The sequence below is a fragment of the Hydra viridissima genome, unplaced genomic scaffold (genome assembly GCF_058129835.1).
Source record: "Hydra viridissima isolate aposymbiotic clone 2 unplaced genomic scaffold, HvirCarnegie_v1 scaffold_10, whole genome shotgun sequence".
Lineage (NCBI taxonomy): Eukaryota > Metazoa > Cnidaria > Hydrozoa > Anthoathecata > Hydridae > Hydra > Hydra viridissima.
The window spans coordinates 10,887,808-10,911,325 of NW_028324309.1; the positions used below are offsets into that span (position 1 = coordinate 10,887,808).

The window sequence follows — 23,518 nt, forward strand, 5'->3', positions numbered from 1 at the left end:
ATAATATCCTTTAAAATTGAAAGTGCTACCATTTTAAAAATAATTTTTATTTTTAGTTTTTCTAGTAAGCTTTTGTTTATTACATTATTACCTATCAGTGTTGTAAGTTTTAGCTTATAATGCCATAAAAAGGCTGAGAAAATGTTGTTTTCCTTTTCATTGATTTTTTTGCATTTTATGCAGAATCATAAAAAAAAAATTGTTTTTTTTGAGCATTTTCATTTATATTAGGTAGTATTTTTTTTAAAAACTAATTTTGGTATATGATTATGTTGGCAATCAAATAATATTTTTTTTACCTGATAACCACCTTAAATAACATAGTTGTGTCTAAGATTGGATTTAGTCTAAGACCTTTTACACGTAGTTGGTACAATTGGAAGCAAAGTTCCGTTCTTACTGGTAGGTGCTTCTGAAGAGTTGGAAACAAGTTGATTGCTGACTAACGATCATCTAACTATTTGGTGTAATACCATTTCTCCATTTACTAACTTTTATTTTTTAAGTGATTTTCAAATAGGGGAAATGGGGAAAGTTTGGTTATTGACCAATGGTTAAGTTAGTAAAGGCCTTCAAACGTTTGAATCCCTGTTTTCTCTCATGCTCTCCTTCATGTTTTTCAGTTCAAAAGACTTGTCTGTATTACGGGTATTTACTTTCACGAAGACAAATTTCGTTTCAGTTAAAGTCACTCGACTATCAAAAACTAAGTGTCAAAAAATCAGGAAGCGAGACCAAAAGCGATAACTAATTTTACATTCGTTATAGATTTAGCTTCAAAAATTTAAGGTAAAATAAATACTCCAATTAAATAAAAACTGGCCAAATATTGTGAATTAAATTTATTTATCATGAGTCTGATTAGTGTAATTAAAGATATTTCTGAAATTGTTTTCATGAAAAAAAATTTAAAAAATAAGTTTTAGACTCTCTGAAATACTATAGTGAACGATTGGCTATTATCCTAATTGAATTTGCATTCCAGTGATCTCTCACAATAGCTGTAAAAAAAAAACAAAAACAAAAACAAAACAACAAATAACTGTAGTATTGTTTAAATAATACTTCGTTCTTTTTTTTTTTTTTTTAAATAACCTTTGAGGTTTGAAACAATATCATAAAACAAAACAAAACAGTCCAGTCCCTTCTTTATTTCGTTAAATTTCAATTTAAACTACAGTTCCTTCACTTAATGCTAATCGGCAATACAGAAAGATCCATATTTGAAATTCTTAAGACTTTCAGTATTCACTGGTAGCATTTTTCAATCACAACAGCTTGTTTTCCAAAGACCATTCGTCCGATATTTGCTTGAGTGATCCTGTAAACTTGCAACAACTCTTTATTGAAGATTGCCTGTCAGAAAGTATAAATTTTTAATCATTTGAATTCCATTAAACACTCAATAGGCTAAACAAAGGAAACAGCCTTAAGGTTTGATTTTGAATTTTTTAGAAAAATTAGCATTTGCTACGTATATAAGGAAGGTTACTAACCCAAGATAAGAATACAAACTTAAGCTATTTTTAAAACCTTTGATAATATTAGAAAGTTGGAGAGATTTGTGAAAGTTTTTAAAATACAGCTTGTAACATCTTCAACATTTTTAAAGTTGCTTTCACTATTTCTTCATTCAAAGGAAATCTAAAAAACTCCTTAACACCTGTTTTTTTTTTTAATTTGATGTAGATATTAAAAAGTAAAAACTTGACAGCTCTTTTGAAGTAATTGTACCTGTTATAAATTGAAGCGAAATTTCTGGCCACATTTTATTTATGCTCCAAATTAAAGTACAAATCTGATTCAAAACAAAAAAAAAACCATAACTCCTATCATGGTTATGAAGATTTTTCATCTCGCTTGTCTGGTACAAGTGAGTGATCTCTTTTTGTCATCTAAAAGTAAACAAATACCTAAGCTCTCATAATAGTTAAATGCTTTTATGTTCTTCTTCAAAAAAAAAAGGTTAGTTTTTGAGTATCTTTTTAATTTTATAATCTTTTTCATAGAAGAATTTAAAATTAATAAGTCAACTTTGATAAAAAAGAACAACATTAGAACAAAATACTTAAAAATAGTTACCTAAATGGCTTTTATGTTATCTAGTGTATCACTTTTAAATACAACTCCAAAGTTTTGGTGTCAAACCTAAAAATACAATTGATTTTGATTACTTGCAATAATAATAATAATAATAATAATAATAATAATAATAATAATAATAATAATAATAATAATAATAATAATAATAATAATAAAAAGATTATCACATTTAGTAATAAAGAAACAATTAAATGATATGTATTTTATGTTAGTTAAGTAAAGATGTGCAGCTTCTTGTAATTGTGATATAATCACAACTTTAAAACTATATTTAAAGAGTCTAATAGTAAAGATGAATTGTTACCTTATTTTGTAGATGCTTTCTACTCATGCAGTGATATTGAATGCAATCTAAAAAAGTAATACAATTCCAAGTTAGCAAAATTAAACCTGTAGTGTATTATAGTATACATGGAATTCTTTCTGAAATCTATTAATAACTTATTCATCTGAAAATTTTATGCTACTTTTTACCTGGAGCTATCTTTCTTAACCTGAAGTAATCCAACACTCTTATCTTTTGATCAATTTGATTTCCTATTTATCATGCAATCTGAATTCGAATAATTTTCATTTGTTAATTAAACAGCATCCTGATTACAACCAATATTCGATCTATTTATGAAACTGCATCCTGAATTCGTTTGATTTTTCGTTATACTATATTTCCTGCAACCTGAATTCAACCCATTTATATTTAGTCTAAAATACTGTGTAACCTGAAGTAATGCCTAACATTGTTGATAGCTTAAAAGAATTTTATAGTATTGAAAAAATAATTTGGTAAAACAAAGGAATAAATTTTCTTTTTCTTTCTTTCTTTTTTTTTTTCCAGTTAACTGAAACTCATTTAGGAAAATAGTTTCTTGAGCAACACATTTAACTCAAAAGTATAATTAAGATATAACTAAAATATTTCTTAAATAAAAATTGTTTCAGCAACAATATCACAATATTAAATATATATTGTAAGAGCAAAACAAGAAATCAAGAATGCAATCAAGGCTGATATTTTATTTATAAAAAAACCATGAAGTATGAAGATTAAAATATAAAATCAGTCCATGGCAAGATGTGGGGTGCCATCACACTTAGTTATCTTATGAAACGTTTCAGCTTCTTGAAAATATATACATCTGTTGCTAAATCTGACCAATTAGTACTTAAGTCTTCTATGTACATCTTCCTAGCCTGGCGATTTAGTCCTTAGACTGCATTTGATTAGAAACTAGAAACCTACAGATAGAAAAATATAAGGATAATTACGCTCTCTCTTTTAGGAGTATTAGGCAAAAGTATATGGACTGAAAAGGCTTTTAAAGAATAAGATATTGATATACTAAGTTCTTAATAAATATACAATAACTAAATAAAAACAAGTGATAACTTATGTATGGATTACTTTAAGGCCAACCATAATGGTTTTGTAAATAAAATACCATACCATCATTTAGTATGGCTGATAACGATTGTTACTCTGATAACTGCTGCCACCACCACCGCCGCCGCCACCTTGATTATATCCTCCTCCATAGCCACTCTGCTGTTGTTGTTGCTGTCCATACCCTTGTTGATAAGTTCCAAATCCATTGTTTTGGTATGAATAATCTTGCTGATAGTTTTGTGGCTGCTGATAACCACCACCACCGCCACCACCACCCTGGCCATAACTATTATAATCATTATTAGAAACACCACCACCTCTTCCGCCACCACGAGATCCCCTTCCACCTCGAAAACTACCTCTTCCACCACCTGCTCGATTGTTATTTCCACCTCTACCTCCTCCTCCTCCTCCTCTACTATTAAAGCCTCCACTTTGATTACCTTGATAGTTATTATTTTGGTAGTTATTTCCTTGATAATTACCACCACCTTGGCCGCCACCTCCACCTGAAATCAAATTACTGAGTTAGAAAATTAAGATTTTAAAAGAGTCCAATTAAAAACATGGCATTATATTTAGTTACAGTTTACAGCCATTTTAAAATGTTTTTAATCTAAATAGTAAATTTAAACCAATATAAGTTCATTTTAAATACATCTGATTGATCTCAACAATTCCTTGGTATTCAAGTGCATTGCAATTAACTGAGTAGTACAAATATTTTTGGTAAACAACAAACTACAGAAAAAACTTTTTTTTACAATTATATTTCTAATTCTATTTTAAACTGAACAATATTATACACCTATTACAAAGACTTAGTTAATTTTTTTGTAATCATTAGTATTAGGTAAAGTAATTTGTTGAATAAAATGGAGAAAACAAACCTTCTTTTGGTTCAGCTTTCTTTAAAGACATGTTCTTGCCATTTATTTGAAAAGAACTTTCACTTATCACCAACCGATCTGCAAAATCTTCACTAGAACACTCCAGAAAACCAAACCCTTTATTTTTATTTGTTTCTTTATCTTTCAAAAAATCAATTTTATCTATTGTACCAATTGTTGTTGGATGCCGACTCTCAATATATTCTTGAAATTCTTCTGGAGTTAGGTCAGGGGCAACTCCACCAACAAAGAGCTTTGTTACCCTTAATCGAGATGCAGGCGATTGCATTTCTTTTGGTATAGCTCGTTTTACATCAAGAGTTTTTCCATCTAAAACATGTGGACGGCTAGCGAAACAATTTTCAACAGCAGATGATTGATCATATGTTATAAAACCAAAACCTCTTGACATTTTTGTATTTGGATCTTTTATCACAACTTGGTCAACTGTATTTCCAAATTGTCCAAAGTACTCAAAAAAAGTTTCATCAGTGGTTTCTCTGTTGAGTCCTCCCACAAATAACTTTCTCATTGCTTCTGACTCACGTGAGTCTTCCATTGGACCATCATTAGCATACGCGCTATTCTAAAGAGGAGCAAAGAGTAGTGGTTTAAAATATGATTAAATAGAAAGATACAGTATACTGTAAATAAGCATAAAATTTTAGTACAAATAAACAAATAAACCATCAAAATAATTATCTTTTTTACTTAATAATAAATGTTGAAATTGTGTTTATTTTAAAATGACATAAAGTTAGAAGAATAGCTTTCATTTGTGAACTATACATTAAGGTTTAACAAAATTAAGATGTTTCTAAAAAAACTATTTAAACTTGGCACTAGTTTACCTTTACAACACTTAAAAATTCATTATAGACAATAATAAATCTCATCACTGTTTAGTGGGACAAACAGATAACAATGACTATATTTAGTTTGGCAAGACAATAAGACCCTGTTAGATTTTTTCTTTTTTTTTAGATATTAGTTTAATTTTTATAGTATATAGTATATTTATAATTTAGATTTAACTAGTAAAAAATTCTCTAGTTAAACATTAGATACTAAACAATTATGTTTTGCTCAATAAGTGGTTTTATTAGCACCTAGCTTGTTCCAACCTTAACAACCTGTGAAAGAGCTTTAAGAAAGATGCAATTAATTTTTAACTACAAGAAAGTTTTTTACTTATATATTTTTATTTAATTCACATATGTCCTTATTGATATAACTTTTAACTCTTTTCTAAAGGAGTTTTAGAGCTTACATATACTCGCATATACATATACTAAACTTCTTTATGTATAAGAAACCTAAAAAAAATATCTTAGGATAATATTTAAGAAAAATTTAGGCTACTTGAAACAGCTCAAAAAGTTTATTTATTCGAGTCTCTTAAGAAATTTAAGTCCACTAACCATTGCTTTTGAACTTGCTAGAGCCGATACGTTGTCTCAGCGCGAGTAAAGAGAATCTACTAATGACAATTGTTCTTGGTATTCAGCGGTACTAATGCAAGGCCTAACATTAAAAAACAAAAATCAGTTATTACCGATAACAAAAAAAAAACTGTGAAATAAACCACGACACAGGTGCTCTTACTATATATATATATAAAAAGAAGAAGCCAAAGAAGTCACCTCACCATATGTTAACAACGCACGGTTATGATGCATCGTGATAATGCCAACCTGATCCAAGAACGCCACTTATATGGGGTGATGGCGTACACATCAAGTTACCCTGTGATGCATGTTTTGAAATCTTTTTATTTTGTCCGCGGAAAATAATTTCACTTGAATGTTCAAATTAAGTGAAATTTTGACTTAAAAGTGCGCCAATAAAAACATCTGTAGAATGAGAACCACTCTATACAATTTGATAAAAATTGGTGCCAATGTTGCCTATAGCCACACCAAACGTTGGATAAAATTTCAATCGGATTGGCTAACTGGTTACGGATTTATGGCAGTTTTAGTTTAAATTGTGTTAGTTTTTTGCTACTTATACCTCTAAACGTTACCGATTGCTGTGATATTCAGTCACTATTTTCAAAATAATGGCTATATGAGTGTTCTACTATGTAATACCAAAAATTTTTATCAAAAATGTTTAATTGCTACATGCACCGTTTTCATTTTATAGACCAAAATACTGATTTGCTATTTAAAGCGGGGTTTGACTTGCATAGCGTGAATATCTCAGCATTTCCTAAGGTATAATCTGCTTCCAAAGTGCAAATAAACCCTAAAAAAAGTGCAAAACCTGGTCAAAAAACTATTAGTTGGTAAAACAAATATAAAAAAAATACGCCTCTTAAGAAATTGTTATTGACTCTTGAAACCTTCTTAAATACATTTACTTTCAAAATTAAGTCAAAAAATAACTATTTAAACCTTTTTTTTTTTTTTTTACATTATAGTACTAATAAGTAGCATCCAATTACAATCTTAGACATGTTTTTTAATTTTCTCCACAAAAAATTTATTAATAAATAGCTCAATATACACTTTTAGTACAAATACTCTGTAACACTATTTTAAATGTAATATTAAAATTCATAATTTTTAAATTAACAGAATTTAAGAATTAAGTTGGTTAAAATGTTCATTAAAAACCGTGAGCTATGATTTTCTGCTGCTTATCTCTGATAACTCAAATTATGCTAGCATTTCTATAAAGATGCTTACTGTTTAGATTAGTTATGCAGCACAATAATCTTTCTTTTTTCTCTGGATGATTATTGTTTCGCTTATAGATTGACCAATGTTGATAAAAGTCTTGATGAGCAGATTTGACAGTTTGATGAAATCCTTGATGAGGTAGAAGACTGTGTGAATTTTAGATGTTATGCTTGCACCAGTTATAATTAAGTAACATCTTTTAAAATTTTCAATTCTTTCAGCGAAGTCCGGCTGTAGGATGAATCCAAAGCAAGCCTTGACAATTAAATTGAAACTTTTGAATGTATCAGCAAGTTTCTGAAAACATCCACATTTTTAAGAAGCTTTCTGCATTCTTTTTCGTCGAACTGGCCTTGATATGGGCTTAGTTGAATGTGGAGGGCAGCTGGCCACTTAACAGCTTCTATCCAAGCAGCTTTAAGGATCTTGAAAAGATGATTGAAAACTCCTAAGAGGAAATGCAATTCAATTGGTGGAATGATTTCCAAAATCAGAACATTGCCAGGCTCGCTGATGATTGGCTTTGCATTAGCAAAAACCCCGCTAGATTGCTGAAAAGACTCGAGGCTAGATTTGATTGAGCATTAGTGGGCAAACCTTTTCCTTAAGGGCTGAGGCATGTCCAGCAACGCATGCTTGGTTCTTTTTCAATGGTAGTTTGCTCTTCAAGAGGATGTTTTTCTTGCAGCTTTGAACGACCAATTTGGCAGAATAGGCAATAACTCATCTTGTTTCAAGTCTCACTTGTATTGAATTGAAATCAAGCAAAGGGGGGAGTACAACTTCTTTCCCCTCTTGTTTCCTGCGCAAAGTAGTTCTGCACGATTCGCAGAGTCGTTGTTGTACCTGAGAACCACTGATATTGATCTTGGTCTTGTACAATTGGCATATTTGATATGCTTGGAAAACAGTTAGCTGTCTTCAGGCTTGGACTGGGCCGCCGGGATACCGGGAGATTCCCGGTGGGCCGGTTGGCATAAAAATTGTATTATATTTTTAGTTAGGCTACATTATATTATCCAAATAAAATGTAAATTAAAGTTCAGACTGGTTTGAAAGAGAAAAGAATCAGAGCAAATCAACTACTTGAAAGTGCAAAAGATAAATTTCGTATCAATGTTCACAACATGGTAATGAATCAAGTAATCAGAAGTTTAAAATAGAGATTCTCAGAGCATGGTAGTCTATATGCTGATTTATCTTGTTTAGATCCAAGAAATTTTGCAAAAATTTTGAAAAAAATGCCTAGTAGCAGATTGCAGCATCTGAGTGGGTTGCTCAGAAAGTTTGATGCTAGTGTAACAAAAGATCAGCTTTAAACGGAATTATCGGACTTTGCAAGGAAATGGGAAAGTTTCGAAATAACTCTTGAAGATGAATATAACTTGATATTTGACACGGAAGTATCTCACTGTGTCTCGGACAACATGTAACAATGTAAATCCGAAGAATCTGAAACTGTCTTTACAATCCCAGAAGTGGAAAACAGTGACAGCCACAGAAATAAATGCAAATCTTGCAAAAAATGTATTTTTTGTTGTTATTTTGTCCTCCAGAAGTTTAACTTGCATAGTCTTGCGTATTCAAATTTGTTTCTGGCTTAAAAAGTTGTGCTGACATAATCCTCATCACAAGTTGCTTGCGAAAGGTCATTTTCGAAATTGAAACATATTTTGAACAGATTAAGAAATTTGATGAGCCAGTCAAGTTTACAGTCAATCATGCTGATGTCTTGTGAAAAAGACGTTCTTCCGAGAATTAATAACGATGCAATAATTGATGTCTTGGCATCGACTAGTCAAACGATGAAAAAGTTGCTATACTAGTTAATATTGAATAGCGATGGTGTCTACTATTTCTAGACTCCAACTAACAGCAGTGTTTTAGAAATATTTATTTTTATCAATATTTAGGCAGAGAAGATTAAATTTTTTTTTTTATACTTTAAATAATAATAAACAATAATTTTATAAAACGCTAATTATCACGTTGATGGGCTCAGTGACGTAACAGCATTTAAACTACTACTATAAGTTAATATAATGTTTTTTGACCCACTTTTTTTTAGTAATGATGAAAAGTTTACATTAAAATATATAATTTCTAAAAAAATCTCGCCTTAAAGCCTATTTTTATTGTGATAATTAAACTTTTTTAGCTTTTAGTTCAGTGACGCAACCTAATTTTTACAGATGTGTATGTGATAAAAAAACACATGAATTATTTTTAAAGACTAAAGGTGTTTTCACTCAAGACATATATAATGTCAAAGATTCTTTCTAAACAAAAATATGGATATGTTTTGTTTAAAATATTGCAATAACTTGCCCTCAAATTTTACTCACTTTTTCGAATAATAAAAAGAAAAAACAGTTGCTAACATTCATCAAATTTATCTACTCGGTTCAAATATTTTCTACTCAAAATATATTTTAACAATAATTTTAAGGTGTTTAAACTACAATTAAAGAAAAAAAATCTTTTGAAAAAAGAAATTTTTAAACACAAAATTTCCATCGTGGAAATAGCCATATGTGTGTATATATATATATATTTATATATAAAATTTATGCAACATACAATGAAGTGGGCTGCCTTGACCAATTTTCCCGGGCCGGTTTTTCAAGCCAGTCCAACCCTGGCTGTCTTAAACATTTTTTCAGACAGAGCAAGCACAAAAACTTTCAATTTTCATCATGAATCTTTGCTTGATTTGGCATTGTGTTAATTCACTTAATCTAACTTCACTAAATCTGCCTTTTACAAAGTTTAACCTAAATTTGTATTGGGTAACAATCCACTTAACATACTTACATCAGTGGTTTCTCTGTTGAGTCCTCCCACAAATAACTTTCTCATTGCTTCTGACTCACGTGAGTCTTCCATTGGACCATCATTAGCATACGCGCTATTCTAAAGAGGAGCAAAGAGTAGTGGTTTAAAATATGATTAAATAGAAAGATACAGTATACTGTAAATAAGCATAAAATTTTAGTACAAATAAACAAATAAACCATCAAAATAATTATCTTTTTTACTTAATAATAAATGTTGAAATTGTGTTTATTTTAAAATGACATAAAGTTAGAAGAATAGCTTTCATTTGTGAACTATACTTTAAGGTTTAACAAAATTTTTAAAATGCTGATTAATATAATATCAGAGCTCCAGTTGTTTGATAGTGTGAAAGCTAGAAGTTTCATGTCTCTGCAAAAATTTTTAGCACAATTTTTCTTCTACAACATATAAATATCTTGCATATTATAAGTAAGCAAGAGTCTAAAATAGTTAGAATGTAAATGCTTTGCCAACTTTTGGTGATTTTTAACAAGAAATCTTTTCTTTTTTACGGAAAAGTTCGAAGAGTGCTTAAACTAGAAAGGTAACAATAAAAAAGACAATTTTCATATAGTTGTTAATCTTTGGAAAATGAAGTTTTCCTAATTATATATCTTATTATAAAGTATGAAAACTGTACCTTTTTTTTTTGTAAAAACCGCACGACGTAAAGAAAAGTGCAGATACAAAATTATTGAAGCTTGGTCAATAACAGACATCACGTACTACAGTATACAATGATTTTTTGTGTGGAAGCCATTTACATACACGACACAAGTCAAACAAAGTTCAAAATTTCTTGCTATCTTAGCTAAGCAATATGTTTTGATAACTATTATTTATTTCCGCAACGAATGTAAAGATAAAATACGAAAACAGGAGTTTTTTACTCCCATTTTACACAGAAATGGGAATAATTTTAGGTAGAGATAGTAGAGCAATGTGGGCTACTGGCCTGTTTTTTTTATGGTATGCTTACCGCACTAAGAAATGTAATGCATCATCATATTAACTAAAAAGGACAACATATGACTTAAAAATAAGACGAATGATTTTGAATTTAAATTGTATCGTAATTTAATATGAAGGTTTTAAAATACATAGATAGAAAACCATGTAAACGTTACTGAGGTAAACGCTATTTGTTAGATTGTCGTTGTTTATTAGATAATGTGAATAACCTGTTTTATCAGGAGTTCCGCTAGATGAACTTCAATTAAACTGAAATCGCGTACTTTGAATTTGGAATTAAAATTTTGGGTTTTCAGCAATGAATTCTTATCAATACATACCTTTGGAATAAAGAATGCTTGTCAGTTGCGTAGCCACCCTATAGCAAGAGTAGGCACAGCCTAAGGGCCCGTCGAAAAAGGGCCCCAAAAAACTTTACCAAGAAATGAAAAACTTTAAAAAAACTTAACCCTACGCGTTGGTCAGGGAGAATACAATCTATAGCAGCTATTAAAGTTCGTTTCGTTGAAATTTTAAAAGCAGTTACAAAAATAATGCTGCAATCAAATAAGGTGGATGAAAGAAATGAAGCAGCCAATATTGAAAAACAAATCGAAAACTTTGAGTTTGTATTTATTACTGTACTTTTATTCAAAATCATGACTGAAATCAATTATGTATCTAAAATTTTACAAAAAAAAGATGTAGATTTAAGTACGGCAGTTTCTGCATTAGAAAAGTTAAATATTAAACTCAAAATATTTCGAGACTCATATGAAGAATTTAAAATGGAAGCTAAAGTGCTAGCAAACTTGTAAAAAGTTGATCCGCGTTTTACGTGTAAACGACGAAGATTTGTTAAACGTCATTTTGATGAATTATCATCAGATTATCGTTTTAGTAATAGTGAAGAAATATTCAAGGTAAATGTTTTTTTATTATACACTTGACAAAATAGTTGTCCGAATCGATAAACGTTTCACCGGAATGAGAACTATCAACCATTATTTTGCATTTCTTGAACCTAAGAAAATATTAACGATGTCGCAACAAAATATGGTAAAAGCTTGTAATACACTTTGCAGCAAATATACAAAAGTATTTACATCCAACCTAGCTAATCAATTTGTCCAACTTACCACATTATTAAAATTAGATTTAAACCACACAATGACAATTAAACAGTTAGCTGAAATAATGACAACCAATTGTAGTGTATTGGAAAGTGATTTTTCCGAAATTTACATGACAGTTCTTTTATTTTTCACATTACCCGTAACGGTTGCAAGTGTGAGAAGTTTTAATAAATTAAAAATAATTAAAGATTACAAAAGAAATGCAACCACTCAAAGCAGACTACATCATCTTGCATTACTAGCCATAGAGCATAAAACAGCATCAAACAATGGATGTTAAAGAAGTTGTGAATATCTTTGCAAATGCAAAAGTTAGAAAAAAAGTTTTTTAATATAATGCACTTTGTAAGTATTTTTCATGCTGTGTTCTTTTCTGTAATAGCAATAAACTACTGAATTTATAATATATTTACTGAGTTTACTTTTTTTATAAAATAAATTTACCTGAAGGGGACCCCTCAGGGGATCTTGCCTATGAGTCCGAAACTTTTAGCTATGCTACTGATGCTTGTACAGTAGTTTACAAGATTACAATAAGAAAAGAATTAATGTTGGATAACTAACTCGACAGTAATTTAATCAATGGAGAGAAGATAAAAGTTATAAAAAGTTTTTAGTTTAGATTTTCAGGAGCAAATAGAAACAACTTTATGTCTTAAGCATTTTTTTACATAAGATTTTTGTAACATGAAAATTTTGTTAAAAATCATTTTGCAGGGATTTTTTTTCCTTATAAGAGATTTTATAACAAAAGCTATTTAAAAGAAACTTTTTATATCCTATAAAAATTAGATTAAAAAAGATTAAAATTTTCTTACTACAAATAAATATCGGTTTTAGTGTCCTATCACTTTATTTTACAAGACTCTAGACGAGCTTGTATGAATCCATCCCTCTGCAGTTTTCTTTAAACAGCTGCAACAGCTTCACTTAGAATTTAAATACATTGATCAATAAATAAAATCCTTTGTCAGATTCTGGATTACTGAAGGCCACCGTTATGTTTATTAACAACATTCGCCAATAGCGGATCATGTTTCGCTATCTTTGACCTATCTAACATGTTTTTTTATCTTAATATACTAGATTGAATTATAAACTTGGCTTTCTATTATCTGAATTGCAAAATTACCTACTATAACGAACAATAGGATTTCTTCTTATAAATAATTTGTGCGAACCGTGATGAGTTTGAATTTTTTTATACTCGTTATATATATATCTTATCTCAGTATAAAGTGTATACCAAGTTTTAAGGATTATGATAGGTTGCAGTGCTACGATGGCTTCGAATTCATATTGTTAGAAAATTACATAATCGCATAATGCAAAAAAAAGTATTTTGTAAGGTTTAATTGCATATCGCTTCATTTATAAAACCCCTGTAAAGGATTGTATAAGTGAGTCAATTGGCAGTACGAGGGTAAGTCAAAAATTGTATGCATTTTTGCTATACCATATATTTACTTAGCGTCCATTTAACATTATCGCACTGCAATCTGCGCATGCGTGATAGAAGTTAGTGAAGTTGTGGTTATATGATCAAAATTTGAGATTAATAATACTAGTTAACTTTGTATCGTTATAGTGTAAACATGGACGCTTCACTATCAGTTTAGACTAAGGAAGAATAAAGAACCATCAAGCGATTTCTTTGGTCAAAAGGAGTATCATGGGCTGAAACTAATTGGAGGCTCTTGTAGAAGTGTTTATAAGTTTATAAGGATTGATATGTTTAAATGTGGCCGGACAAGCGTGACGCACGAAGAGGAAGCAGAACGCCCTTTAATCTCTACCACTGATGAGGTGATCTACCAAGTTCAACATGTGCTTATAGTGAACCGGCGAGTTACTATTGATGTTTGTTCTCTGCAGATTAGTCATAGCTCCGCGTTTCAGATCATCCATAATGAACTTGGCTTCCATGAAATCTGTGCGAGATGAGTTGCTATTAAGCTTGCTGAAGACCACAAGCGCAAACGTTTTGAGATCTGTCAACTTTTGCTCAATTTTTACAACAATGAAAGCGAGAATTTTTTACAAGGATAGTTTTACAGGAGATGAAACGAGGATCTATCATTATTATCCAAAATTGAAAAGATAGAGTTTGGAAAGAAATATTCTGGATCGCTAATTATGATGAGATTCAAGACTAAGGCTTCTGCAGGAAAGGTAATGCTGACCTTTCTTCGGGATCAAAAAGGTCCTATACTGGAACAAGGACGTACGATAGACAGTACAAGATACAGTGATTTACTGGCCAGTAATCTGAAGCCATCAATATTGTCAAAAGCAGTTTTGTCAAATACAGTTTTGTTGTCACATGAAAAGTTAACATCCACATACGGCTGCTCACACCCTTCAAATCATTGACTAATTAGGTTTTGAGGTGCTGGAACACCCTTCCTACAAGCCAGATTTCGTCCTTCTTACCATCATATCTTTGGACCGCTTATAAACAGTTTACAAGGTCAGCAATTTTCTAAATGCATTGAAAAGGAAGAAGATTATATAGAAAAATTATATATTTTTTATTATTCTTATTTTTGTTAAATACAGTAAGTCCAAAAATTATTAGCCCATCCTTGCATAACTACATTATAGTTTCTGTCATATAAGAATTATAGTAGAAAATTACTCAATCTTTGTGTCATTGTGTGATCTATTGGCATTGTATATATACTACAATTTTCAGCTTTTCTATTACTTTTTTTCTTGTTTTATTAACAAAATAGTACAAGTTTTTTCAAATATTATATAAAAAAATTTTTGTTCCTCGAAACAGGTATTTAATCAAATCTAATATCACGTTGGGTAACCTTTCATTTTGATTCATCCTAGTTATCTATTTGGCACTGAATCGACAAGTTTCTGAAGAACAGACAACTCGACGTTATTCCATTCGTTCTTCCAGAGGTTTCCAAGCTCATGGATATTCTTCGGCTTGTGTTGCTTTATCGATGTTCGATCTCATCCCAAAGATGTTCTATGGGATTGAGATCGGGTGAGAATGAAGGCCAATGTTTAAATATTTTTTTGCTTGAGTCAATCCTTAATTAGACCTGATGTATGCTTAGAATCATTGTCATGGACGAAGAAAAATTCTTGTCCAAAATTACATTTTGGATCGATGGTAACAAATGCTGCTCTAAAGATAATAAATCGATCCATTGTATGATCCAAATTATATAATTCGCCAATTCCATTTCGCATGAAACAACCGCAAACAGTAACAGAACCCCCCCCCCCCCCCCCCCCCCCAATGCTTGACCGTAGCCACAGTACAAATTCTTCCTTGGGTGTTCTTCTTACTATTACCTTCCCATCAAACCCTAACAGATTAAATTTCGATTCGTCGGACCAAATGATCAACAAATGAAATTCAATTTCCCAAAACATAATCGGCTTGTTCAACATTTTTTTGGCTTACTTCAGACGTTTTCCTTAATTAAACTTGTTGACTACTGGTTTCTTTCGTGCTACACGAGCGAAAAGCCCAGCTTAATGAAGTCTATTTCAAACGGTATTAGCGTGTAATGATATTCCTAATTCGGTCTCGACCTCGATCTTCACAGCTTTTGCAGATTTGCGTCGATCAGACATAACTTTCCGTACTATTAATCAATCCAATGTTTCGGTTATTACTCTTTTTCGACCACGTTCGAATAAATTACTGACACAATATATCTGTTTGTATTTCTTAATTATATAACGTACTGTCCCTCGAGGAAAGAATGTCTTAGCAGCAATATCCCGTTGAGAATCACCGTTCTGATGGTGATGAATTGTTAAAGTTTGAAGACAAATATTATGTTTTTTCTTTTTAGGCGCCATTTTATTTGATTGGCATCTAGTCAAGAGATCCACGAGTATTTATAGCATGATTAGTGGTTCTAAATATAACATCAAGATATTTCTGTAACATTCTGAAAAAATCACGAAAGTTTTAGAACTTTTCAAGAGAATTCTTTTCTTTTCTTTACTCTGGGGCAAACTTGAGCAAACTTTTACTGTTTTGTCAATAAAATAAGAACAGAAGAAATTTAAAAGCTGAAACTTGTTATGTATATACATATCATATTGTGTGTGTATATATATATATATATATAGGTTAGGTTGATTGGTTATGTTTTACATCAAAGTAATACAAAGCTCTTGTACGTAAAAGAGTGCAATATATATATCTGTTAACTAAATAGAGCAATATATATATCTGTTAACTAAATAGAGAAAAACAACATTTTAATAGTACTTAAAGTTTCGTGCCTTGCAGCAATCATCGGCTATTTGTTACAAATTAAAAACGTAAAAAAACCGTTTAAAAACGAATCAAATTTACGGGAGAACAAATTCTGACGTAATGAACAAAAGACAATCGTTCAGTCTTCAGTATCAAAAGTCACAGTGCATAGGAACATACTCTAAGACCTTGCAACACATCCCCAGAACTTTTATTTTTGATTATCATTAGAAAACATTTCCTCATTCAAAAAATGTAAACGACAACTTTTTTTAGTGGGGGCCTGGGGAGAAAACATATTTTAGGGCAGTGCCCAGGAATTTTTGTTGTTCAAGACAGGTAACTAAGAAGCATGTGGCATACTCAAATTTTTAGTATGTTGATACTGGTAGCAAATGAGGATGACTTGCAAAAAATTAGGGTAGTTGGAGCTAAACCAACCCCGCCCCGATCCCTAACTGCCCCCTTCCTAGAACTACGTCTCCTTTAATCGTAAAATTTTTTTTTTGTTCTATCATAAACTAGATCAAAACTCATCGACAGATTTCAAATTTCATCAAAAAATCTCTTTTCGTTTAAGATTTATAACAATGCAAAGCTTAAAGTTACCCCCTGAAATTACTTTGAATGATCTCAACTTTTAAACGAAAAATTTTTTTTTGATGTAATTTGAAATCTGTCGATGAAGTTTGATCTAGTTTAATATAAAACAAGCAAAAAATTGAAAAGTGTTTTTAGGAACCATACCCTGAGGAGGGCTATTAGGGGTCGAGAAGGGTTTGCTACAATTATTTATTACAGTAAAAAAAAAAAAAAAACTCTGATTTTTATGGTTACATTATGATTGATATTTTACATTTCAATGTCATACTAAAAGTTTGTTCATAGGAGATTTAACACTTTACTTTTTACAAACTACATTCCTGCAAATAGAAAGCTACTTTAAAAGTGCTTGTAGTTGTAAGCAACAACCGCGTTTTTCAGCGCCTCTATATAGTTTGGGCTGTGCTCTCCAACTTTTCTCATTCGCCAAAACTGATTGAAATCCTGATGAATGGATTCGAGAGCTTGTTCAGTCCAGTAACCTAAGCCTATAGAATAGTAGAAGTACAAAAGAAATGCAAGTTTATTTAATAAATATTCGTCGTAAATTATGCAAGTTCTACGATTTAACTGTCGAAATAGAGTATTTAATTACTAAGATTATAAATTATTTTCAATCAAATTTAAAAGTTATTTATAATACCAAAGACTCCACATTTCATGTTGATAAATTCAATAACACGTTGCTCAATTATGTGTACCTTCAAAGGAATTGTAGCCCTTAGATTTCTATAGCTCGTAGAGAACTCCTCTAGATCTTTAACATACGTGGAGCTTAATGATTTTCCAAAACAACCATGGACTATTTTTTCAAAATCTCTAAGTACCTTAATATATTTGGCAGCGGAAACTCCAAGACTAAACTCTTGAAAAAACAGTTCAAAGCTGTCTATGTTTTTAAGCAATTTATGACAAGCATTGCCTTCCAAACGATGCTGCCCTTGGTAGGACACTCTGCAGATGTTTATTTTAGACAGATATTGTTTAACAAACTGTAAACCACACTCCTTGTTTTCAAATAAATTTTTTTCAATCTCTTTTAAAATTTTGTCTACAACACCTAGCAGTATATGTAGTCCAGGAATATTTACAAGTTCTAGTATTTTTTTGTTTTTGTTGCCTGTTAATAAAGGGGGGTTAACAACATTAGTGTACTTTTTTTCTTTTTTTAAATTTGCACCATCAGCCACCCATTGGTTGTACAATATACACAAAGACTCTAGATTATAATGATCAGCTTTTTGAAAGTCAGGAGATGACGTCATGCAATACGGACAAGGGTGTTTTGATGTTGCAGTTTGTTTTCCAACCATTTGAAGCAAAACCTTTAGATCTTCAGATACTGTGTAATCTAAGGATGAAATGTTTAGCTTATCAAATATTAACCGCAAATTATGGTATTTTTCGTTCAATGAAGGCAAAATGGCCAATATAATAGTTTTGTGGACGCTTGAATCTTTAAAATCTTTGCACGCATATCCGTCACACTTGCTCAGTTTCTCTGGTATTTTATTATTTTTTAACTCTGGTTTTAGGGTTATTGACAGTGTAACTTTTAGGAATCCCTGCCCTCCATCTACACCTAATTTGATATCAACATCATTTGTTTTTTGACTTCTGTGATGAAGTACCATTGCTACGAGTTCTTCAATGTCATTGCAATACACAATAGGAGTATCTTTTTCTACCAACTATACATTCATAAAATATCAAAATGAATAATACAAATTGCAATCTAGCTATAAAAATTTTTTTTGGAAATGGTTTACTTACCTCTTCGCTTTCCTTTAATTCTAATAGCAATGGGAGTTTATCACAATTGAATAATTTTCCAATTATTTCGTTGTTCTCAATCAGTTTAATATTGAAACCAGATTCTACACTTTTTCGTCCTGCCTCACTTCTCAGAAATCGTGCAACTTCAATCATGTTGCGATTACTTAGAAATCATAATAAAGTTATTACAAAAATTGGCTTTAAACTCATAACAAATTTATTTTTAAAAGTATTTTTAAGCAACAAAAACTTACCTGGAATGTAGTTTTAATTGAAGTTTGTTCAATTTATCTAAAGAAAAGAAAGGTTTCTTAACCTCAGTCTTTCCGAAAGAGACAGTGAGTTGCTTCGAACCAAAGGTTTTCAAAGCTAAGGTGTTCTCTGAGACATTTGTGCTGAAATCTTTGATAGAGCTGGACAGAACTTTTCCTTGCGTTGTTGGGGATGTTGATTTTACAATGGCAGTCAAATTCTTTTGTCTTTCTAATTTCGTACAGGGATGTGGAATTCCTTGTCCCACTTGGGCATAGCAATGTTGACAAACTAGTCTTTCTGCAGGTTTATTTGAAACATCTTCAGCGCCTTGATAAACAAGCTTTCCCGAAACACATTCAACCATAGGGGCCATTATTTTTTCCATTTTTGATTAGCGCCCATTTTCACAAATAAAACATTCACATTTTTTCCCTCTAATAACTCTGGTATTCAGGTCTAAATTTTATAGCACATGTATAGCAACTATAATAACTAAAATAGCGAAACTAAATTTTAAATGAAGTAAATTAAACATCAATATAGTTATAATTACCTTCATAACACGGCCGCATAATGAAGTAAGGATCAGTCCCTGCAAGCCTTTTTCTACATTTTGAGCAAAGCATGGTAGGAAGGTCAGGATTATCCGCTGAATAATTTTTCCAGAATATAGTTTTGATAAGGTTTGAGTAGTCATTTTTCTTTTTATTTAGATTTAAATAAGTTGTTTCAGGATTATTTATTGGTCTTAAATCCGTGCCTTTCCTGAAGCAGCAAATGCAAAATTTTTTTACAAAATCACTATGTTCTTTTGCATGTTTAGGCATTTTAAATGAATGCTTCAAATAAAAGCTTCTGATATGGATTGATAATATTAGCATGATATATCAGTCATATCAATCAAATGTCAATATAATGGCTATAAACACATGTGAATATAATGGCTAAAAACATGCTTTCAGTTCGTATATCAACGCGTGCAAAGAGTTATTATGCAACTGTTAACAATTAGCAACTGCTAGCTTTTACTAATTGTTAATAATTAAAGGTTGCTTTGCTTTGTTTTTATTAAAAATATAAATAGAATCAATAAAAATATAAATAGAAAGTAAAAAAAATTGTTTATCCGTCTGTAAATTTCAATGTTAAACAAAAATTTTTAAAAACTTTAAAAAAAAAGATTGATAAATCTATCACAAAAATTTCTGAAAATCTAAATATGGGGCATGGGCTCGATTTTGTGGTGTTCGAGAAGATCCCCCAAATCCCCCCAGGGCATGGTTCCTAAAAACACTTTTCAATTTTTTGCTTGTTTTATATTAAACTAGATCAAACTTCATCGACAGATTTCAAATTACATCAAAAAAAAATTTTTCGTTTAAAAGTTGAGATCATTTAAAGTAATTTCAGGGGGTAACTTTAAGCTTTGCATTGTTATAAATCTTAAACGAAAAGAGATTTTTTGATGAAATTTGAAATCTGTCGATGAGTTTTGATCTAGTTTATGATAGAACAAAAAAAAAAAATTTTACGATTAAAGGAGACGTAGTTCTAGGAAGGGGGCAGTTAGGGATCGGGGCGGGGTTGGTTTAGCTTCAACTACCCTAATTTTTTAAAAGTCATCCTCGTTTGCAACCAGTGTCAACATACTTAAAATTTGAGTATGCCACATGCTTCTTAGTTACCTGTCTTGAACAACAAAATTCCTGGGCACTGCCCTAAAATATATTTTCTCCCCAGGCCCCCACTAAAAAAAGTTGTCGTTTACATTTTTTGAATGAGGAAATGTTTTCTAATGATAATCAAAAATAAAAGTTCTGGGGATGTGTTGCAAGGTCTTAGAGTATGTTCCTATGCACCGTGAAGTTTTGTTTTGTGAAGTTAGATACATCTTTTATTAACTTTTTTTTATGATATAAGAATTCGTTACAACACAAATTTCTATTTAGCAACCACAATAGTTCTATTATTAGTTTTTTTGTATTCTTTACATCACCTGCACTAGTTTCGACGGCCCTGTTCAAATGTAAAATTATAAGTAGGTGTAAAAAATCTAATCAAAAAATTTTGCCAATGATTTGCTTGTAAGATCTCATGCATGCATTGAGTATGCAATTTAGAGTTATCTGCCCGTCAATGTATTAACAAAGAAATGTTGCCAAAATTAAGTGTTAGATGCTTAAAATACTGGTGCCTTTCTCACATGGTGTATGTAATAAGCTTTATGACGCCAGTATTATTGCCAGTTATCGGTTTATATGTAATTTTACTTGACTCAAATCCTCTTATAGCTAAAATAACTAATTGTTAATATCATACTCATAGCTTATGTAAATATCAGTGCTATCCTGATTATCACAGATAAATTTTAGATAACTAACCATTATTGACTATATATATATTATATCAAATATACTAAATTACTTAAAAGTTAAGAGACTTTCCAGAAATCATTTGAAGATACCAAATGTTAAAATTATGTGAAGATACTACAATAACCTTGTATGTTTTCAGCAATAAAATTGACTAAATTAATTATGATATTGAAAGGACCTGGGCAAACTTTTGGGCTAAAAACAAATCTTTAAACTCATTTCAAACTATTAAAAGAAAAAACCAATCAATTTAAGGGGAAAAGATCATTTTATTTTATTTAATTATGGTAAAAAGTTTCAAGCTTACTTTTGTTGACAAAACTTTCATCTTCATGGAAGTGTGAGAAATCAGTTACAAATATCGATCAGATTTCTATGCCTAAACAACTAATTTGAGCGTGATATTCAAATAGAACTACAACTTGTTTTTTATTAAAACATTCAAAAATTGTATTTATCACTCAAATTTTGTTAAACAAAACTGAGAAAATGTGAGAAAACAAATTTGAGTAGCTTTGATTCAATTTCATGTGTGTGGTCAAGTTTCAAAAGCTTTTTAATACATTAGCAAGAGAATAAGAATTCCTTTTAAAAATAATTTGCATGAAAACTGATGTAAACAAATAGTCAAATATTTTAAATACTTCAAAAAGGAGAAAGAAAAGCCAAACTTAAAAAAACCTTTACTTTTTCAAATTCATTCGTGTTTTTCTTGTTTAATGCAAACTCCATTTTTTAATTTTTCTAGCCTAGATAAGCTATCATTTATTGATTTAAAATCCAATTCAATATTTTGATTAACTTCAAACAAATCTTTGTGATTTGTTGCGTCTTTGTTATATTTATGTTTTTTATTCTTCTTTCTTGGAGCTGTCTCATTTTTTAAAGCTTCATCAACTGAATATTCATCAACTTCATCCTTAATTTTGCTTTCAGTAAACAATGTTTCTGAACTTTGAGACTCCTTTCTATTACAAAAATAACAAAAATAATCAAACAAACAAACAAAAAGCTTAAGAACCATTGCAAAAGAATTCAAACAATAGGAGCCAATGTAAAAAAAGTACCTTTTCCGAGAATAAAATTGTGGAGCAATGTCTCCAAGTACAAAAAGAATATCATGATGATTATCAATTTTTGTAACAGTAAATAAAACTTCACTTCCAACTTTAATGTTGCTATGCATTGCCTTTTGATTTGCTGACAGATTATCTAAGTTTGGTTGACGAATAGAGCCATTAATACAGCCATGAATCAAACATCCCATGTGATGATCAGCTAAAATATTATATTTTTTATTTGGCAAATTAACTTTTGCTTCGTTCTAGCAAAATCTAGATTCTTTTCATTGTCAAAAAATAATCTTACCAATTTTGTTCACTGTTCCACGTAGAACATTTCCTAACCTCGGTTTAAAAGCCAAAAAACTTACTTTCAATTTCAACCTAAAACATTCTAGATCATCAATTATATCGCTCTTAAGTATTTCTATTTTGCCAAATGCTAAAGGTACTCCATTTAAACTAGAATTGTAAATAAAAAGTTCCTTATTCAATGTTTCTTTCAAACCATGACGAATACTGTTCATAAATTTCATAGACATGGATAAAACCTTCTCGCTTTCTATTTTTTCAATGCAAGAATAGCTATGTGATGCGATTTTCGTAGCATCTTTATAAGTTAAATGAATAAAGTGTTTATTTTTATGATTTGGAGGCACCATTTTTGTTTACAAGCATGGGAAAAAACGTTTTGTGCTTAAAAACCGATTAAGCCAGGCTTTTACGACAACGTCTGGCAGATCTGTCGACATAGTTTCAGACATTTTCTGCCGACAGAAAATATGTCCGAAAAATATTCTATCGACATATTTTGACATTTTATTGAAATTTTTGAAATTTTTTTAACCGTTGTCTGTTACGAAGTTTACTCAAGTATTACTTAATTTAACACCAATGTTTATTATACTGAAAACAATAAACGTCATTTTTAATTTTAAATGACATCATAAAAATAATGCAATCACTTTTATCTTAAGATTCAACTTTTTCTTCATAGAACCGTTTGAAATTCAAATTTTCATTAAAGGAACTTTTAACATTCAACTTTTAATTAAAAATTTCTGAAATTTTTTTTTTTTTTTTTTATTTTAAATTTTAAAAGAATAATTTTAAGTTTAGCCATGTTAACAAAAACCACTTTCAATAATAAAAATTAAGTTGGAGGTTGTTTTTAAACTCCAATAAGGAAAATGCCACTACGGGAGGTTCAATATTGTCA

General features: G+C 30.4%; 7 protein-coding genes across 9 annotated transcripts in view; all 7 read right to left on the reverse strand.

Moving 5' to 3' along the window:
- The window catches only part of LOC145181042 (cysteine-rich protein 2-binding protein-like), a 400,331-nt gene that overhangs the window by 159,719 nt on the left and 217,094 nt on the right, over window positions 1-23,518 (reverse strand). The gene's annotated exons all lie outside the window — the stretch shown is intronic.
- Window positions 1-23,518, reverse strand: part of LOC145181378 (liprin-alpha-2-like) — a 391,227-nt gene that overhangs the window by 150,615 nt on the left and 217,094 nt on the right. The gene's annotated exons all lie outside the window — the stretch shown is intronic.
- LOC145180864 (tyrosine-protein kinase ABL1-like) overlaps window positions 1-23,518 on the reverse strand; it is a 324,834-nt gene that overhangs the window by 84,222 nt on the left and 217,094 nt on the right. The window lies entirely within an intron of this gene.
- LOC145181231 (uncharacterized) overlaps window positions 1-23,518 on the reverse strand; it is a 313,564-nt gene that overhangs the window by 72,952 nt on the left and 217,094 nt on the right. The window lies entirely within an intron of this gene.
- LOC145180948 (heterogeneous nuclear ribonucleoprotein A1-like) lies at window positions 3,098-5,918 on the reverse strand. The gene is made up of 4 exons (XM_090099815.1): window positions 5,799-5,918; window positions 4,378-4,963; window positions 3,548-3,996; window positions 3,098-3,339 (listed from the first exon to the last, which is right to left on the reverse strand). Exons 1-3 carry the CDS (start codon window positions 5,799-5,801, stop codon window positions 3,554-3,556), a joined length of 1,032 nt encoding a protein of 343 aa, XP_089955941.1. The 5' UTR covers window positions 5,802-5,918; the 3' UTR covers window positions 3,098-3,339; window positions 3,548-3,553.
- LOC145181516 (DNA-directed RNA polymerase I subunit RPA43-like) lies at window positions 15,865-23,010 on the reverse strand. 2 transcript variants are annotated; one of them, XM_090101202.1, is made up of 4 exons: window positions 22,607-23,010; window positions 22,306-22,516; window positions 21,926-22,206; window positions 15,865-15,882 (listed from the first exon to the last, which is right to left on the reverse strand). In XM_090101202.1, exons 1-3 carry the CDS (start codon window positions 22,959-22,961, stop codon window positions 21,936-21,938), a joined length of 837 nt encoding a protein of 278 aa, XP_089957328.1. In that variant the 5' UTR covers window positions 22,962-23,010; the 3' UTR covers window positions 15,865-15,882; window positions 21,926-21,935. The 2 variants fall into 2 exon arrangements, with proteins under 2 accessions (XP_089957328.1, XP_079912745.2); XM_080056619.2 differs by lacking the exon at window positions 15,865-15,882 and having other exon boundaries at window positions 21,598-22,206.
- On the reverse strand, window positions 17,039-21,480 carry LOC145180488 (uncharacterized). 2 transcript variants are annotated; one of them, XM_090101200.1, is made up of 5 exons: window positions 19,417-21,480; window positions 18,863-19,319; window positions 18,606-18,771; window positions 17,534-18,523; window positions 17,039-17,320 (listed from the first exon to the last, which is right to left on the reverse strand). In XM_090101200.1, exons 2-5 carry the CDS (start codon window positions 19,246-19,248, stop codon window positions 17,315-17,317), a joined length of 1,548 nt encoding a protein of 515 aa, XP_089957326.1. In that variant the 5' UTR covers window positions 19,249-19,319; window positions 19,417-21,480; the 3' UTR covers window positions 17,039-17,314. The 2 variants fall into 2 exon arrangements, with proteins under 2 accessions (XP_089957326.1, XP_089957325.1); XM_090101199.1 differs by having other exon boundaries at window positions 17,311-18,523.

Excerpts from the sequence above, each read along its gene's own strand:
- LOC145181516 (XM_090101202.1), bottom strand. The coding sequence starts at position 22,961 with ATGGTGCCTCCAAATCATAAAAATAAACACTTTATTCATTTAACTTAT. Across the intron at positions 22,517-22,606 it reads TGGAACAGTGAACAAAATTG|CTGATCATCACATGGGATGT; the intron begins GTAAGATTATTT and ends ATAATATTTTAG. Across the intron at positions 22,207-22,305 it reads CAATTTTATTCTCGGAAAAG|AAAGGAGTCTCAAAGTTCAG; the intron begins GTACTTTTTTTA and ends TTTTTGTAATAG.
- LOC145180488 (XM_090101199.1), bottom strand. The coding sequence starts at position 19,248 with ATGGAAAAAATAATGGCCCCTATGGTTGAATGTGTTTCGGGAAAGCTT. Across the intron at positions 18,772-18,862 it reads CAATTAAAACTACATTCCAG|TAATCGCAACATGATTGAAG; the intron begins GTAAGTTTTTGT and ends ATGATTTCTAAG. Across the intron at positions 18,524-18,605 it reads AATTAAAGGAAAGCGAAGAG|TTGGTAGAAAAAGATACTCC; the intron begins GTAAGTAAACCA and ends ATGAATGTATAG.
- LOC145180948 (XM_090099815.1), bottom strand. Across the intron at positions 3,997-4,377 it reads GAAAGCTGAACCAAAAGAAG|GTGGAGGTGGCGGCCAAGGT; the intron begins GTTTGTTTTCTC and ends ATTTGATTTCAG.